We start from the raw sequence: 19550 nt of genomic DNA, 5'->3' as shown, positions 1-19550 counted from the left end.
CGTCACTAACCAACTGCAAAGCTTAAGAAGATTAAAAAAAAATAAAAATGAAGTCGGACATCAAAAGCACCAGATAATAGGATTTTTACTCTGACTCAATTACCTGGAGGCCAACGCATGAAACTCATCAAACACTCACGAGGCAGGTGCAATACAGGAGTTCCAACAAAGCTTTCTAGCCCAGTATACTCCATCTGCGGCCGTTCTGTGTCTTCAGCGTGTTGCACTGCATGCGACTTTCAGTCGCACTTGCAACCACAGCTATGCCTCTTACACGTGCTCTCACAATGAACGCCATTGTTCCGACTCCCTCGCCGCTTCGCTCCAAACAGAAACGACGTGGAAACATGCAAGGCGCCCACACTGGCACGACAGTACAATCTGCTTCATCATGCCAGGACCTAGCAAGGACACTATGAAATGTACTACGACAGGGGTGTCCAAACTTTTTGCCAAGGGGGCCAGATTTTATGTGGTAAAATGTCGGGGGGCCGACCTTGGCTGACATTCTTTACATTGAACAACAATATTGTTCAGCAAATTTTAGTAAGCCAGTCTGTTTCACATTTCCATTTTTATTTTAATTTCAACAATCTTAAGAATTTCTTTTGGTTCATTTGAAACAGGTATATCACATGCAACTGCTTATTCACTTGACTTCTTCTTAAACAGAAGTCTCCTGAGTGCAAATTGATTGATTTGAAACATAAAATGTATCACCATGACTTTTCAATAGTCACAAAACCTTTGACTCGAACAACAGGGAAATGAACAAGCAATACACATATCCACAACTGCAAGGATCATTTGAAATATGACATATCAGTCAATATAAACACGGAGTGATGTCTTGTTAACTCGTGAGTGATGCCCTCTAGTGTCTAAATGCTATTACTCATTTAGTGAATGCTATTACTCATTTAGCCACTAGAGGGAAGCAGTACTCTATGAAACATCACTCCCCAGTCTACGAGACCTCAGTCAATGCAACACGTGTTCCATTGCGCCCAACCTGCGGGCCAGACGGCACTGATTTTATGACAGGGGCCGAGGGCCGGATGAAATTCGACCGCGGGCCGGATTTGGCCCGCGGGCCGGACTTTGGACACGCCTGTACTACGATGTCTATACGATGGAAGTCAAGTGCTTTCTTGTCAAAGCAATGACCATATGTTCATGTATCACCATGTATCACCATGAGTTTCTTCTGATAACATGTTTCTGTAATAGCTTCATCAAGAAATACATGACCATCGATGTACTGCCAAGCAACACTCTTATTGTTTACGATACTGCCAAAGACGTTCCGAGACAGGTCGACAGACTTTTATTATATTGTGGGTGAAAAAAGGTTCCATATAGACAAGTGTTGTACGAGTACTACTGGTGGTACTCAGGCTCCCGCTAGTGGCACTCAAAATAATCACTGAAAGAAATGTTCAAACTGCGCCTAATTGCTTCAACTCTTTTTTAAGCCTTCCATCCATTTTCTAATATAATTTCTTCACGAAAGTCGCAGGTGTGCTGGAGCCTAACCCAGCTGTTTTTCAGTAGTAGGTGGGGTACACCCTAAGCAGCCAATCGCTGGGCACATAGCCAAACAACTATTTGATCCCACAATCACACCGAGGCACAATTTAGAGTGTTCCATTAACCTGCCATGAATATTCTTGGAATGTCGGAGGAAGTGAGAGTACCTGGAGAAACCACACGAAGGCTCAGGAAGAAGATGCAAATTTCACACTGGAAGGCCAGAGCCGGAATCGAACCCTGCATCTCTGCACTGACAGGCGGACATGCTAACCGGTTGATCACAGTTTCGCCCTTTTTTAAAATCCAGTACAACATATTTTTTAAGTATTAAAGTTTTGTATTATTTAACTTTTAAGTTTAATGTATTTCCATGAAACCATTTCGAAAAAATGCATTTTGGTCAGAATATCAGTCAAATTCTATGTGGAATACTTTTAAATCAATTCAAAATGACTTTTTTTCCCCATTTTCTTTTACTTATGCCACCCCTTTTCACTGGAGCAACCCCCTAAATCCCTCACATTTTACTGAATTTTGACTGATTTGCAAGGCCCACAGAATTTTCTGTTCTACGGCTATATAAAGAAGCGACCTGTCAGAAGAAAGGTGAGACTCTCTTCTTTCAGCAGAAAAAAAGTTTGTTTCTATCTTTCTCCATTCATTGGCAATCAGCATTAGAAAATTGCTAAGTTTTATGGAAAAGGCCGATTTTCTTCAGAAATCCAGAGAAAATTAGCTTTTTGCAAAAGCATGCATTTCAAGGATCATTTCAAGTTTGACACTATTTTTTGCTTTTGTTACAGCTCAAATACCTCAACACATACCAAATCATGTGTTTCTTCTACAAAACAACATGACAAAAAATGCTTTATAGTAAAATAATTTATTTGGTTATAACAAAACTATTGAACCATGAACGAAGGTGCAAATTGAACAATGTGGACTTTTTCACCACTGCCACCTGCTCGCCATTTTTTTACTACCGGTATTTAACATTGCAGTCAAGCCTGCTCCTTCAGTGAGAAGTTACATCAGACTCTCTTGCATCCTCAACCATGAAAAAATGTGATTGACGCCTTTAGACGTCAAAGGGTTTGAATGAGTTAAGCACAATAAGTGTGACTGTTCAAACTGCATCATGTTAGAGTAGCTTGCAATACGACGAAATACACCTTCTAAGAATAAAATGTCTTATTTTTGATGAACAGGTAGGCCTAGTACACTGCTGTATTATAATATTGGCCATTATGTTGGTATTTGGAGAGCTGTATTTGTCCCTGTTCAACTTTGTGATCTTTTATCACATTTACGGCTTCAAACAAAGATGTAAAATTTGAATTCTGTCTGAAGAATCAACAAAGAGTGGGACACAGTCGTGAAGTGGAATGAAATTCAAATTCAGAGGTCGACAGCTGAGGTGGGGAATCTGTCTATAGGACAACAGAGGTCACAAATCTGGCCTTTATGGAAGAGTGGCAAGAATAAAAGCTTTTCTTAAAGACAACTATAAAAAGTCCCGTTTGAAGTTTGCCATAAGGGATTCACACCACGCATGTGGAAGACGGTGCTCTGTTTGGCATGAAAGTAATACCCTGAACACATCAGCCCCAAATTATAGAGACATAACCCAGCAGAGTCGCAGCAAAACGTGCTTCTACAAAATATAAACTCAGGGGAGCCAAATAATTTTGCATGCCCTACTTTTCAGTTTTGTTTAATTATTAAAAAAAAGTTTAATCTAACTTAAATGAATTTTGTTTGCGTGTTACAATTGCTTCTGATATTTCAATTACATGCATAACTCCAGTACTTTGAAGTAGTGGCGAACGTTAAGGAGTGAACAAGATGACGATTCAACCCACTGGCATCATCCGACTGTAATATGTACAGTCAACTGTACATTATCACATCTTAATATGAAAAGGGCACCATATTTTGAGAGTTCTTTCTTTTTATCAGAAAGACAATGGAAAAAATGTTTCTTTGGATGAAAATAAATGTCTGGAGTAATATGTTTCTCACACCATAGAAGTTGTTTGTCAAAACGAATGCCAGTTCCTACAAATAAATCATTTTTCAAATGAAAAGATAAAAGACACCAAGCATGTGCAAATTATATATCATTATCCACAAAACATGAAGGAAGAAAGCATAAATTACATGAGAGAGAGAGAGACAGAGAGAGAGAGAGAGAGAGAGAGAGAGAGAGAGAGAGAGAGAGAGAGAGAGAGAGGGAGAGAAATTTTCAACCAAATTAAATTACAGAGAAAACAGAAAAGTCATAAGGATGACCTCATCCAAAATATAATTGATGTAAAATGCAGTCTGTGTCTGCTTTCGTGACCTTATATGATGCTGTTAATTTGTTAAGAGACTAGCATCAAAGTCAAAACATGAGTGATGGGGGCTATTATACACCCACACACACATGCACTCACGTTCCTAAAGACAGAGGATCGCCAAAAGACAGGCATTCACACGTGACGGACTTACGTCAAGCAGTGTGTGTAAATGTTGATCCTGGAAAACACTGTGCAGGAAGTCGAGATCCTTCTCACTGCAGTCAGTCAACGCATGGATTTCCTCTAAACTGTCCAACACCTGAGAAACAGCTCCTGCAAAGCATCAAACCATATCTTCAAATATCTTATCGACAAACTTCAGAGTAGCTGGAAGGAGTCATCACACGGCATAAAAAATATAAAGATACATACTTTCTGCTGCGAGCAGCCCTGCAGGCGGTGGAAGCGTTAACAGAAGCAGAAAAACAAAGGATTGTAAAAAAAAAAAAAGGAAGAAAGAAATAGACACCAAAGATATGCCTGATGAGGTCGTTCCCATAGACGTGGGTGTTTCTCATGTCACTGTTGGTGTGTTGTTTAGGCGTTTATTCGACATGATTTCGTTCTTACATTGACATTTAATTTACCGTCGTTGTGCATGTTGTCACCGACTAACACCCTTTTATGACGTTAGGCTCGTACTAAAAGGAGGCGACTAGGGCTGTAAACAAAAGACATACTCAGTTCTCGACCACAAAATTGGTTGATACAAAATTGCATGCCTCGAAAATGTTACAAACCCGGAACCAATGCTTGACCACTTTCGTGTTTCCGCATGGACATTTGTTGCAGATGTCTTCCGACAACATAGCTAGAATAAAATGATGGCAAATGTTTGAGGTCACTTTAACACACGTGTCAAACTCAAGGCCCGTGGGCCAGATCTGGCCCGTCGCATCATTTTATGTGGCCCATGGAAGCAAATGAAAAATCTCTACCAAAATTTCAAATACTAATTTGTAATACAGTAAATAAGAGTGACACTGAAAGCATTTCCTTGTGACCAAATCCCTCATTACAGTAACTTAAACAGAAAGTGAATAAACCATTATTCTTGACTTTTTTTATATGGTTGCAATCATAATGGCTCTCCAATGGAAATTGTAACTAAAATCAGGCCCGCTACAAAAATGAGTTTGACACCCCTGCTTTAACAGATGGAGACTGGAGACTTTAACGTGGGAATGTGGCTCGCATGACAACGAGCCACCGGCTGCTCACTGGACAACTGCTGCTAGAGGTCACATCAACACAGCTTTAAAATGTGGATTTAAGTGAATTAACACTGAACAAATGTAATCTTTGTCACAATATGCCCCATCACTATAAGATGGAGGCCAATCGATTCTAAAAAGATTTGTTTGTGACAACCTGAGATGGGACACACTTCCATTGTAGTATATTTAGACCACATTTAATAGTTATGCGGAATGTAATTTGGATTTAGCATGGGAGTTTTTATAAAGCGAGTGTGGGTTTCCATTGTTTGGGTGCACATATGTTATCCACAGGTTGTGTCAGGCTCGCATTGACAGTGCAGATCATCATTGACTATTAAGATGTCATGTCTTGATTTGTTTTTGTGTTTGGTTTTCGGGTCCAGCTAGAGTGGAGAGCGGTCCAGTCAGAGATGTACATGTAGCTGTTTTAAATTCGGTGGTCAACCTCTTGAACTACTCCAGTACTACTGTGCGCTCATGTCTCTGTCGGATTATTCGCCTTGCTCTGATCCTTCGTATCAAGTGCAATTCTCTCGACAAGTGGTTTTCAACTTGGGTTCGATTGAACCGGAGGGGTTCGGTGAATCTGTCTCAGGGGTTCAACGGAGCCTCTGCCATGGAAGTTAAGACACACCGACTCAACATGTCAATTAGTTAGGACACGCCCGCTGCAAATGATCACATTACATTGCTTGTCCAATCAGTGCTTTGGGAAATTTAGTTCACTCAGTCGTCAACATGTGACTGTCGTGATAGTACGTTTTTATAATTGATTTTCTTTTTAGAATTTTAATACATGCTAACGATGCCTAGCAAAAAAAAAGAAGACAAGTCATGCAGATAGGACGCTGAGTCCCATCACGTGCCGTGATGGATGTGAATCCATGTACATATTTGTCCGACCACTATTTGCATGACTTGTCATGCCAAGTTGAGCAACTCAAAACTGAAGGTACACATCTTGAATCAAAATTTTATTTTTCACTAATGACGGGTGAATGTGCATATGCACTGGTTGGGTTCAGTACCTTTAACAAGGTTAAGAACCACCGCTCTGGACGCTCTCGTTCTTGTGCTTTTTGCCATAGACTTAGTTTTCATTATTGTTCTATTTTTGGTTTGTATTTACAGTACATATGGTCGGTTTCGTGTTTCATTCGCTATTGGATTTACTTTTCATTTTGACAAGCAATTGAGTTGTGCATTCGCTTTTTGTTGTCTACAGTTTTCCAGGCCCTGCTGACCAGCGATCTCATTTGTATTTTGTCGGTCTTGCAACCTTTGTTGTAAATAAACCTTTTTGTCAAAAGCAATTTTTATCCTTGTCTACGTTTTTGGGATCCAACCCTTTCCAGATTATTCCGGAACATGACAAAATAGGCGTTTATTGAGGGGGTGCGCGTGCCGGTGTGGTGGAGTGACCAGTAATGTTGGGGTGATTCAGGGGAGACATGTCATCATAAGTTTGGGAAAGACTGGTCTATACACCTCAACGTCATCTATATATATATTGCGCGTCATCCCGCACGCGGTCTGTCCTTCCGTCTGTCCCTTTTCAAAACGTACCTACTTCACCGCGCCGCTGCGCGCCGCCACTGCACGCCGCCACTGCACGCCGCCACTGCGCCACTCAGGCAGTGGCTCACTACGATCGCGCGGGCATCTTAGCAAAAAAATGTTGTCGACCCACAAGCATTGCAATGAAATTGTTAGTTATTTTGTAGAGCTAAACATCTCTTTATTTTCGCAATAAGCAATGAAGATGAACAAAAAGTTGAACCAAGCAACAACACTTTTGTGGGCCGAAGGCCCACCTTACCAGCCTTCCGCAGGAACTAGCTGATGAGCCGCCCGGAGGGCGGCGAACCACCACCTTACCAGCCTTCCGCAGGAACTAGCTGATGAGACGCCCGGAAGGCGGCGAACCAGCTAGTACTACATATTGAAACTATCTTTAATAGTACTATATATGAATTGGCTGTAGGTTTGATTTACCATGGCTGTTATTTTATAAATTCACTGCAGGTGTGTTGTTCAGTTCCAAAAACAGAACACAAGTTAAAAAATTTACCTGAGGAGGTGGGGTCATCTGAGAAGTCGTGGAGTTCTTCAGGGGGGTCTCCATAGTAGGAATTAAACTTGTGACTGGACACTGCTGCCAGTACTGCCCCCTGAAACCCCACAAGCAGGTGAGCATCCTCCATTGTGATGGTAACATCATCAAATATTGTATACAGTCGCGGTCAAACGGTTTAGCCCCCTTCACACAATTGAATGTTAAAAATACTGCTCATACTTATATCTTCCTTTTGATCCATTATGCAATGTTCAATCAGGTCAAGATTCAAGATTTCTTTTTAAAGAAGAAGGTGTAAATCAATGATGGACAAAAACAGTAGCCCCGCTTGATTTTTTGATTTTTTCAGGAACCAGACCTAAGTTGTCAATTAGGCTTGAAACTAAACCTGATCAATCAGTTACCACTGATTGAATTGTATTTCAACAATGGCAAGAAGCAGGGCTAGTTTCACCTGACCAAGCGAGACAACGCTAGCGTTGCCCCCAAATCGTGACAAGTAATAGCCAGAAAGCAAAAGGGTCAAGATAGCCGATGCTCATCTTAAGCAATACAGTGGTACTTTGACTTACGAGTGGGTAAACTAGTTTGTTCTGTCACAAAGCTCCCGACACAATTTACTTGTGTATCAAATACATTTTTCACATTGAAAGTAAATGAAATGCAATACGCTCCAGCTCCCCTCATAAAAATCACAATATTTTTGTTTTGCATTTGCAATAATGAAACATAGTACTGTATCATATGAAACCATAACCCATAATGAAATAAAGTAGAAAAAAAGAGTTTTTCTAAACTGTATGTTTGGACATACTGTGGCAATTTTAAAGTTTTTGGACCTTTGAGGGGCGTGGCCTACTAAGTGACTGGAGTTGGATCGGCTGCTATTGCCAACGAATTAAATTAATTACAATGCATCGATATTACTAGAAGAAAGAGAGAGCCCAAAAATTGTATTCTAAACTTTTGATTAAATGTCAGAGTCGTCATCATTATGGACATGCATTTTGTGTGTGTGCTTATTGTCTTGTTTCGTCGTCTTTGTTCTTGTGAATGCAAACAAAACTCTTAAGACTGGGATTGGGGTGCCCAATCAGTCGATCGTGATCGACCGGTAGCCCGTGGACTGGTCCCAAGTCGAACCCAGGGGGTGTAGGGAGAAATGGTGGTGGTGGAGGAGATGTGAGTCAATGTGCGTGTTATTTATATTGTATATATTTGTGTTAGTGTACACTACACCTGAACCTTTTTATACACCTTGTACAATCTGATAGCATGATAAGCTGTCCACTGTCGTAACCACTGTCCCTGAAAGGGTATAGCATCAGTTTCACTTTAACAAAAAAAGTATTTATATATAAATTTTTTTTAAAAGCAGGTCACCGTTAAACTACATTGGCACGTGGCCTCCATCACCTTAAGTGTTGTTAGCGGTTAGCAGTCTGCAATTGCAGCTTGAGATCATAGCTGTTGGGCTATATCTTTTTGAATGATTATTCTTATTTATTTTGTTTCATCTGCAATTCACCGATGGCACTGGCAAATAGGAATATGGAGAGCCAGGAGAAACATTTAAAATGCTACACGTGAGCTACGATAGTGATGTTCATGCATTTAACACACTGCAAAAGTGCGTCCCATGCCTCCGCGTTAGGTCTCCCACTAAGGTGATTTCCTTTTCACAAACTCGCAAACTCTTGTAACGACTTCATTTTTCTGTTTCGTTCATGTGAGGGGCCATTACGGCTGTTGCTCATCATGGCATGCATTCGCATATGCGCTTATGTGCGGTAACGGTCAATTGCGGAAGGTTGGTTGGCTTGAAAAGTCGAGCTTTGGTCAAAAAAGTTTGGGAACCCCTGTCATAGGAGAATTTGGGTTTTATTTGATTTGGTGAGAGGGGCTCACAATTTTGATTATAACTATATCCATGTTGTATACCTTCAACTTCCTCCTGGCGTTGAACTTTCTCAGCTGCTCCACGGTCTCTGGCAGGTGGATCTTGTAGGCGTATCGGTCTCTTTCCTGTAATAAACGTCACAAAAGAAATTTGCACTTTACTGTCACCTGCAGTTCAAATTAAACTCTGATGAAACTAATCTAGGAGAATAATTCTCATAACTTCGACAAAAGTTAAGAAAGAGATACTATTTTTGGCCTGTGCTGAAATTTCAAGTGCCGTTAGAAACACACAGAATGGTGTAAGACTATAATGAATCGACAAGATCCAATGATCACAGCAAATCAAAGCAATCCCCACATACTAGGCATATATGATCCAGGGGCAAGTACTGGATGTTTTGGCAATGCCATGGCATCACATCATTTACTTTTTTCAGCCAACCCATCCCTTATCTTGCCTTCCGACAATTAGTCATCTGATGTAACATTTATTTGGAGATTTGGCACATATTAGGCAAAAATGGACTCCAACAGATCGTCCAGAAATTCTGTCTCAAGATAAAATATATATATTTTTAACAAACTGCATGAACCTTGGTTAAAAAGTCAAACACACCCATGATAAGGGGGGTCCTACCTTGAGCCAAGGATGGTTGAGGGCCTCATAAACGGTGATCCTCTCGGCAGGGTCCAGCATCAGCATGCGCCTCACCAGATCTTTAGCGCTCTCTGAGATTTGACTCCACTGCCGCGGGTTCATCTGTGTTAAAGTGTGGGAGGACTGCGCAACTTAATCATCTTCCATGGAGGAGTTACAGTGAATCCTTGTTCATTGTGGGAAATATATGCCAGACCGCATCAGTGGTGCCTTGAGATACGAGTATAATTCATGACATGGCTGTGCTTGGAACTCAAAACACTTTGTCGTTACAGTTTTAACACTTATCGGAATCCAGCAAACATGTGTGAACATGGTCATTTGCAAAATATATACTGCACATGTCACTCCATAATTATTGGCACCTCTTGTTAATTTGTGTTGTTTAGCTTCTCGTGAATTCAGTTTTTGTCTAAATAATATATGACTACCGGTACCAAAAAAAAAGAAGAAAATCCAACCTTTAATTCAAGTACATTTATTCAGAGTAGGAAAAAAGTCCCACAGTGATAAATAATTAACGGACATCAAATCACGTGCATGGCTACCTTTGATGTTAATACTTTGTACAACCCCTTTGCCAAAGAATCCCCATCTAATCTCCTATAATGTTTCAAAACGTGAGCGAACACTTGAAGAGGGATTTCAGACCATTCCTGCTCACACAACCTCTCGAAATCATCCAGCAACCTCTTCTCTGAACTCTCTTCTTCAGCTCACCCCAGAGGTTTTCAATGGGGATTAAGTCTGGGTACTGAGATGGCCTTTGAAGGAGCTTGATTCGGTGTCTGATAAACCATATCTCCAATGTTCTCCCCAGGCCTGCGTGGGTTTTCTCCGGGTCCTCCTGTTTCCTCCCACATTCCAAAAACGTGCATGGCAGGCTGATTGAATACTTTAAATTGTCCCTCGGTGCGAATGTGAGCGCGGATGGTTGTTCGTCTCTGTGTGCCCTGCGATTGGCTGGCAACCGGTCCAGGGTGTGCCCCGCTTACTGCCCGAAGGTGGCTGGGATCAGCGGATCAGAAAATGGATGGGTGAATTTATTTTTGACACATTTTAACCAGTGGTGCCAGTAACTATGGAGGGTACTGTAGGCCTATCTTCCGCTATGCAACATAAGATAAGACTGGCTCTATGAAGCATAATGGCAAGTGATTCAAAATCACACAAGGAAGGAAAGGAAATTTTGAACACAAAAGCCTGTTTGGTCAGCACAGTCGCTGACTGCTAATCTACCACGTGCGCAGACATGAAGCAGCTTAACCAGCAAAGAAAAAGTGTGTGGGCATTTGGCGTAACCATGTCGAACGAAGGTGTAACTTAGCTTTGATCAAATAAATGACCGGTCGTCTCAGTGCAACTCTTGCAGTAAGATTATATTGTGCAAACGAACACCTCCGGAGCAAACAATGAACTGCGACATCGTGAGAGAACACTGTATAAATGTGAAAGCAGCCGATGTTAAATGCCTCGTGTAATGTCCTCACTTTGTACTTCCCCTTGCATATGGCTTCGAAGAGACGCTCTTTGGTGCCATAGAAGGGCAGACACCCTGACAGGAGGATGAAGAGAATGACGCCGCAGCCCCACACGTCCACGGGTTTTCCATAAGGCTCTCTCTTCACTACCTCAGGCGCCATGAAGTGGGGCGTTCCTACGCGACCTGCACATCCAACAAGGTGAGTTTACCCAATGTTATTTGCTCTTTAAAACACTCTGGATGAGATTATTTGGCACAGAAACCACCCCCTCCCCCCCAAGTTGCTACTGAAGTGTTTGAGACAAGGAGGTTAAAAGTCTTCCGTGTACCTCCAGCCACCAGCCCTGACTCTCCCAGCTGGATTGCCACGCCAAAGCCCCCTAACTTGACGGGAGCAGAATTCTCCTTGGACGCCAGCAGCACACAGTGAGGCTAAGTGAGAAGAGAGACAGAAAGGATTTTTGTGGTTGCTTCTGGTTAACTGAAGAGTGACACCCTCCTAGAAATAACATTAATCACACACCCGAAAATCAACATCAAGCGTACGCACAAAGTCGGCAACGAGGGAAGCTTTTAATGCAGGGAGGAACAAACGTGGAGCTTCTTACTTCTACTTCTTGAATAAACAAATGCGGGTGACTGGCAGCTCATGGTAAGGTAGCATGGTCAAAACTAAATTTAAACTGCCACGGGTACTCAAGTGACAATTCAGTTTTAGATATATATATATTCGGATACGCGTAATATCAGTATAAAGAAAAAAAACACGGTATTGAATACCTTCAGATCAGAACCAGGGCTTTTCCAAATGATGAAATACATTTGATAAACATCAAATATCTGCCGATGTGAGTAAAAGAAATAAATATAAAGATCGGCCATAACGCACCAAAGCGAGCTTGACTTCATCAAAACAAAGCGAGTGGTCCGCCCAAACAAAAAAATGAAACAACGAGAAGAATTCCCCCTGTAAATATAAGTTGCAGGATACGTCTAAATCAGACGTCACCAACGCGGTGCCCGCGGGCACCAGGTCGCCCGTAAGGACTAGATGAGTCGCCCGCAGGCCTGTTCTAAAAATAGATCAAATAGCAGCACTTACCAGTGAGCTGCCTCTATTTTTTATTTTTTATTTTTTTTTGCTATTGTTGTTTAAATCAGACTTGCATGTAACTTACAAATGACAACATATATATAAAAACACTTAAAATTTAAAATGTTTTTTGTGTTTAATATAAATGAACTCTGACCTAGTATAGTTCATAGCGTTTGTTGCGCTCATACAAACAAGCTAGCAGACGCAACGAAACTGAGGAGAAGAGTTACCCCAAAAAATGGCAGAAAAAAGAAAGAAAACATATCATTTTCACGTCGAATGGGAGGGAGAGTTTTTTTTTTACCACTGTGAAAGGATCCTGCGTGTGTCTCATTTGCGGGGCAACTGTGGCGTTAGCAAAGCGGCACAATGTGGAGAGACATTTCACTACGTGTCACACAAGTTACCACGCTAACTACCCACCGGGCAGCGCACTGCGAGCAGAGAAAGCCCGTGAGTTAAAGGCTGCTTTGTGCAAACGGCAGTCTTTTTTCACTAGACCGGTTAAAAACTCCCAAAAAGCAACCGAAGCCTCGTTTAGAGCTACGCAATTCTTGATTAAGAAAAAGAAGGCATTTACAGACGGGGATGTTGTCAAAGAAGTAATGATGATGACCTTGCATTTTTAACGGACATTACTGGGAAACTGAACAGTTTGAACTGTGAGCTGCAAGGCAAAGGTAAGACTGTTGCCGATATGATAAGTGCTTTAAATGCATTTAAAGCTAAGATGAGCCTTTTCTCTGTGCATTTACAGAGAAAAAAAGTGCTGCACTTTCCCTCTGTGCAGATGGTGCTGAAAGACAATGCTTCTGCATCTGAGGCTTTTGACAAAGTTGCAGAAAAGTACTCTCAGGTCATAAACAGAGTTGGTCAAGAGTTTGAGAACAGGTTTTGTGACCTGGATCAGCTTGAGCCATGTGTGTCGTTCATTTCTAACCCTTTCATGAACGTGGACATATCATGTATTGCTGAGCAGTTAAGTGCAACATTCAGCCTGGATGCTGAACAGGTGGAGATTGAAATTGTAACACTGCAAAATGACCTCCACCTCAAAGCCCATCAGGCTGCACCAAACTTTTGGTGCCTTCTTGACACAGAAAAGTACAGTGGTGTATGCGCAGCAGCTATGAAGGTTGCAAGCCTGTTTGGTTCAACTTATCTTTGTGAATCAGCCTTTTCTGACATGAACTTCATCAAAAACAAACACAGAGCACGCCTCACTGATGCACATCTGCAAGACTCACTCAGAGTTGCAGTGTCAAGTTACACACCAGAGTACAACACACTGGTTAACAGCATGCAATGCCAGGCTTCCCACTAATTGACATAGAAACAGATAACAGATTTGGTGTCCAGTTCAAAGTGTGACATGATTTATTTAAAAATTTGAGAGTTTATTTTTGTATTTTACATGAGTTATTATTTGTACAAACATGGTGCAAAGTAATTCATGATTTGTTAAAAAATGTTAGTGGCTAGCTAGTTAAAATGGGATATTGTGATTTCATAATACTGTTGTAGAAGTGATCATTTTCAAATGTTTGAAAAATATAAAAATAAAGTGTTGCATATTGATATTTATCTGTTTCTATATATTTGTTGTGAGAAATCATTAACATGATCAGTGTTTTCACAAAGATAAATATCATTAATTATTAATAATAACATAGAGTTAAAGGTAAATTGAGCAAATTGGCTATTTCTGGCAAACTATTTAAGTGTGTATCAAACTGGTAGCCCTTCACATTAATCAGTGCCCAAGAAGTAGCTCTTGGTTTCAAAAAGGTTGGTGACCCCTGGTCTAAATATTCATTTTATATTTCATTACATACATTTAACTTAAAAGAGGGAAAAGTCATTCCGTCCGCTGTAACAGGGATCACCAACGTGGTGGCTGCAGGCACCGGGTGCCCCCAAGAGTAGCCGGCAGGCCGGTTCTAAAAATAGCTCAGCAGCGATGGAACACAGAGTGATTGTTTACGACTGTTGTAGAAGTGATCATTTGAAAATGTAAACAATGACAGAAATGTACCAAAATAACATGTTACATATCGACATATAGCTGTTTCTTAACAGGCGGCTGGCTCGGTGATCCAGTGGTTAGCGCATCGACCTCACAGGGTTCGATTCCAGCGCCGGCCTTCCTGTGTGGAGTTTGCATGTTCTCCCCGTGCCTGTGTGGGCTTTCTTGAGGTACTCCAGTTTCCGCCCACATTCCAAAAACATGCATGGCAGATTAACGGAGCACTTTAAATTGTCCCAAGGTGTGAGTGTGAGCGCGGATGGTTGTTCGTTTCTGTGTGCTCTGCGATTGGCTGGCAACTGGTTCAGGGTGTGCCCCGCCTGCTGCCCGAAGGTGGCTGGGATAGGCTCCAGCACGCCTCACGATTCTTGTGAGGATAAAGCGGATCAGAAAATGGATGGATGGATGGATGTTTCTTAACGTATGCAAATTATGCCTTCAATTAAATAAAGAAGCGGAAGTACTTTGACCGGTCAATATTCACAAGTGGAAGACATTTCACCAGGACTGTTTATTAAAATGGTCAAAAAAGAATTAAAAGCCCCTAGCACTATCTTACATACGGTCCACTGTTCTCAAAATGAAAGCCAGTCAAAAAAAAAACACAGCATTGCTAATTCGAGGCCTACCAGGAAATTTACGGTATTATAGAATGTCAGATGCCTCCAACGTTGACAGGAATGCCATCATTTATCACGTTAGTCACAGCAACATTACCTATCCAACATTCTCCGTGGATACAAAATCGAGAACTAGAGCGACCAGGTTTGTTTCACAGGGAACTCGAACAACACCAGCAAATCTTGAAACATGTCTGCATTAAAGATACCAGAAAAAGGTAAATAATTGGTATAGATAATGCGTGGAGCCGTGTCTTAAAAATAGACAAAGTAATACTATATACGTGTCTTGCCCAGTGTATTATTGTCGAGCGATTGTATTTTAGGAGCCTTTTGACTCTTTTCAAAATGTCTATAATCAGCACATACTGTCGCTGTTTTATAATAAGAAGCAGCAATGGAAAGCGTATTGTGTTGTACAAGTTGTGCATGATGCACGCGGCCGCCACTTGCACTCATGTGTGTAACCAGAACTTGTGAATTCAGTCCAGCTGCCCCCCCCGCACGCCCATCTATCTCTCTCTCTCTCTCTCTCTCTCTCTCTCTCTCTCTCTCTCTCTCTCTCTCTCTCTCTCTCTCTCTCTCTCTCTCTCTCTCTCTCTCTCTCTCTCTCTCTCTCTCTCTCTCTCTCTCTCTCTCTCTCTCTCTCTCTCTCTCTCTCTCTCTCTCTCTCTCTCTCTCTCTCTCTCTCTCTCTCTCTCTCTCTCTCTCTCTCTCTCTCTCTCTCTCTCTCTCTCTCTCTCTCTCTCTCTCTCTCTCTCTCTCGATCAGGACTATAAGTGGCAAGAAAATATAAAAGTTGACCACAGCCCAACATTTTCTCTGCGCGACATCACCACATTTTAGATGTCAGCAATTATCTGTTGACTTTCGACGGCGCAAGAGGGAACAAAAGATTTTCTCTCGCTTCGCTGGGACCGCTTGGGTTCGAAGCTGCCTGATGGACTACAGGATTCCTGATGAGATGTTGAGAAACGAGTCCTCAGAGTGGAAGTAGTAAAGTGTAGTTCTGACAGAGGAAGGTGACTGAGCACATATGAACAGCTAAAAGACCATTGTTAATGGATTTTAATGGCTGGGTGAGTACATCCTACATAAACTATTGATAATGGTTCTTTGTTGTTGTTGTTGAGTTGTTAATTATGTTAGAGGCTAAATAATGATTAAAGGTAAGGATTGGCTGCTGACCAGTCCGTGGTGTACCCCACCTGTTGCTCAAAGGTCTCCGCTCACGGTGACTTTAGACTGAGCACAAAGTCATGACAAAGAACAAACATGATAATTTCTTTCATGTATCAAAAAAAAGGTGCTACCTTCTAATGATCAATATAATGGGCAACATTTCACTCAAACACAAAGGCAACTGCAGCGTGGCCCAATTCAGGAAACCCTATTCAAATTCCTCATCTTATGAAGATATTTAGGACATTTTTGTTATACATAGTGAATTGCAAGTTGCAACTGTTGGAAGAGTTTTGTCCATGAAAACGAGAATGGGATGAACTCCAAGAGAAAATTCCCCCCACACACACTTTTTTTCTCAAAATGAAAGCATCTGGAAGCCATTAGGATAATAAAGTATTATGGTATATTTACCATTTAACTAAGGGGGGATTTACAATTTATAATGGCATGGAATTATTAGCATGACATTTGGAAAGACACTGAAATATTTGTTTTGTTTCAGGCTGGAAGATTGTCACTCTCCCTACATCATGTCAGCTGATCTTCAGACATCCATTTCCCCTTTTGTCAACGGGATAAACTTGACAATGGCGCCTGACCCTCAGCAGCCTTGTGTCGATTACGACGCGCTACAGTGGCCACTTGCGGTGCTTTACTCCGTAATCTTTGCTCTGGGTCTGCTCGGGAATCTGATGGCCCTGTGGGCTTTGTTCCACGTGCATTCCAAACGGAACTCGGTGCGAGTTTTCCTCATCAACGTGGCGTTCGCCGACCTTCTCCTGGTGGTCTGTCTGCCGTTCAGGATTCTATACCATGCCCGTGGAAACGTGTGGACCCTGGGGCCTACACTGTGCAACGTGGTGGGCAACTTCTTCTACATGAACATGTACATCAGCATCACGCTGCTGGGGCTGATCAGCGTGGATCGCTACTTGAAGATCCACCAGGGAACTTTGGCAAAGAGCAGGCTGCAGTCCACCGGACGAAGCACTGCTATCTGTGTGGCGATCTGGATCATTGCCTTTGGCTTGGCTTCAGCTTTCTTCATGCCAAAGACTCCATCGCAGGTGAACAGGTTGGTGACGGTTTTTGCAGACCCGCACTGTTAGTCGTCAATTGTCTGTGTTTCCATCACTGGTAGCAAAATAAGTAGCCAACAACTTACAATTTTTGGCCTTTCAATAGCAAAATAAGTTCACGACTATGTCTTGGCCATTCGCTTGCAAAATAAGGGGTCCTGACCTTGAAATATTAAAATAATTGATGTGCACCTTGCTGTTTCTTGGCCATTGGATCCATACCAAAACCACTTTTTGTCCTTTTGCTATCAAAACAAGTCATCTCCATCTCACTATTCCCTGGCTGTTCGGAAATAAAATAAGTGAGCTGCGTTTCGCAATTTCTTCGCTTTTCCGTTGCAAAATAATTGAGCCATCTTTTACTGCCAGTTGGCCTTTTGCTTCGCAAAAGAAGTCATCAGCATCTTCACATTTCTTGGCCTTTTTCTGGTGCAAAAACCAGAGTACCCTCAAGTTTCAGTTGGGCAAAAAGCACTCTGGTGATTGGTCAAAAGAGAAGACCAGTCTGCCATCGCACAAGCCGCATCGTTTAGAAAGGTGCATCAATTCTATTTCTCCAGAAGCGAGCAGAAGTGAAACCGGTCCACTTGGCGGAATTGTGGCTTCTATGAATAAAGGTATATTCATAGTACATGACTGCAATCATGTACAACTGAGAGTGATTTTAAGGTTTAACGTACAGAAAACAGTGTTACCCAATTGACTGCACCAACTGAACGCAGTCCCGGGAAATAGCCAAATCTGGACAGAGTTTAGAATTTGCATGTATGTTAATGTAACAAATTAGTGGTGCAGTAATGGCCACATTTGATGGAAAAATGTAAAATTGCACAAACATCAGCACAATGGTTAAACCATGGCAGTTCCCCGTAGTGGCGTTCTGCGCAGTCAGTTTTGATATTCAGGGTTTGGACTGAAACAATGGCAGAAAAAAAAGTAACACAACTTCTCCTTTTTGGGGATGTCTAGGTGTTTCCACTACAAAGAGCTTCACGATGCAAAATGGAAAGCGTACATCAATATTTGCATGCTGTTGGTCTTCTGGCTGGTGTTCATCTCCTTGGTGGTGTCCTACGTGAAGATCGCCCTCAAGCTTCTGAGGAGGTCGCAGAATAAACCCGACTTGCCCAACGCTCACCGCTACTCAAGAACTGCCCGGAAATCCTTCTTCATCCTGTTCCTCTTCACTGTCTGCTTTGTCCCGTATCATGTGATTAGGGTGTTCTACATCAAGACCCAAATTACAAACACCTCCTGCTTCTGGAAGGGCGTGGCTGACAAAGCCAATGAATTGGCGTTGCTCTTTTCGGCTCTTAATACCTGCCTGGATCCTGTGCTTTTACTCCTCTTATTGTCCTCCGTGAGGAAGGAGGTGCGGCGCTTGATGGCAAACATGTTTCGTACACGAGATACTTCGGTGGGAGTTAGTGGGAGCAGCTCCACAGTGGAAATGGAAGGGAGAACTGGGAGGCCTGACAGAGGGCAAGTTAATGTCCCGGCGACTTTGAAATAAAGGATTTGTTGACGTTATTTGTGGCTTGTTATTAGTTCAACTGCTGGGGCTCCAAAAGAGGGGTATGCGATAACATTTCAGATGTTAACCACTAAACTACCAAAGTCCCTCTACAGCAACTTTTAGATTTTGTATTGATGAAAACAATATGCAAAAAGAAGGGGTGCAGTACTATGTTGTACAGAGAATCCCTTAATGCAGCTAGATCCTTTTTCTGTCATGATGCTTTTACTCGCAGCAACCATGACTCAACTCAACTCAACTGTTGTATTCTTAAAAAAAAGAGTGGTGGATGCTCAAAATTCGTTTTAACTCTGACTTGGAGAAGTTCTATGGCTTGCACCGATTTTCATAAAAATACAGTAATCCCCAATTTATCGCGGTTAATGGGGACCAAAACCACCCGCGATAAACGAAAATCCGCGAAGGAGCAGCTTCTCGCGGACCGCTTGTGGACTTCTTGCGGACTTAATTTTTTATCTTTTATTTATTTTTATTCTGAATATGTTTTAAAAAATCTGCGATGCTCTGAAGCCGCAATAAACGAACTGCGAAAGAGCGAGGGATCACTGTATAGCTGTCGTTTTCCTATTGCCCAAACACAGATTAAAACGATGGATGAATGGCTGAGACTACTAAAACTCTGTTGCGAGCCTAAACAGTGCCACCGACCAAAGCATGTTAAAAGTATTGCAAATGAAATGTCTAACAGCATGTAAACAAGTTCCCTCCGAGATATTGTTGACCTTAAGTTATGTGACGACAATATCTTTTAACTGTCAAGGTGGCTGGGGAGAGAGAAGTCTGGGCTTCCAC

General features: G+C 41.9%; 2 protein-coding genes across 20 annotated transcripts in view; one reads left to right on the top strand and one right to left on the bottom strand.

Moving 5' to 3' along the window:
* caska (calcium/calmodulin-dependent serine protein kinase a) overlaps nucleotides 1-19550 on the bottom strand; it is a 122154-nt gene that overhangs the window by 24032 nt on the left and 78572 nt on the right. For 8 of the 19 annotated variants that reach the window (XM_052081748.1, XM_052081749.1, XM_052081754.1 and 5 more), the window contains exons 6-12: nucleotides 11545-11647; nucleotides 11223-11398; nucleotides 9712-9855; nucleotides 9114-9197; nucleotides 7167-7266; nucleotides 4248-4265; nucleotides 4027-4148 (exon numbers count right to left, since the gene is read on the bottom strand). In XM_052081748.1, coding sequence (XP_051937708.1) covers nucleotides 4027-4148; nucleotides 4248-4265; nucleotides 7167-7266; nucleotides 9114-9197; nucleotides 9712-9855; nucleotides 11223-11398; nucleotides 11545-11647 — 747 coding nt within the window. The remainder of the gene's footprint in view (nucleotides 1-4026; nucleotides 4149-4247; nucleotides 4266-7166; nucleotides 7267-9113; nucleotides 9198-9711; nucleotides 9856-11222; nucleotides 11399-11544; nucleotides 11648-19550) is intronic. The other 11 variants (XM_052081751.1, XM_052081755.1, XM_052081761.1 and 8 more) reach the window with 3 other exon arrangements.
* On the top strand, nucleotides 15474-18751 carry gpr34b (G protein-coupled receptor 34b). The gene is made up of 3 exons (XM_052081794.1): nucleotides 15474-16036; nucleotides 16645-17217; nucleotides 18191-18751. Exons 1-3 carry the CDS (start codon nucleotides 16029-16031, stop codon nucleotides 18732-18734), a joined length of 1125 nt encoding a protein of 374 aa, XP_051937754.1. The 5' UTR covers nucleotides 15474-16028; the 3' UTR covers nucleotides 18735-18751.

The sequence above is a fragment of the Hippocampus zosterae genome, chromosome 12 (assembly GCF_025434085.1).
Source record: "Hippocampus zosterae strain Florida chromosome 12, ASM2543408v3, whole genome shotgun sequence".
In the NCBI taxonomy this organism is placed as follows: Eukaryota; Metazoa; Chordata; class Actinopteri; order Syngnathiformes; family Syngnathidae; genus Hippocampus; species Hippocampus zosterae.
Note: the sequence above shows the minus strand (reverse complement) of the source record. Positions and strands in the feature narration are given on the sequence as shown.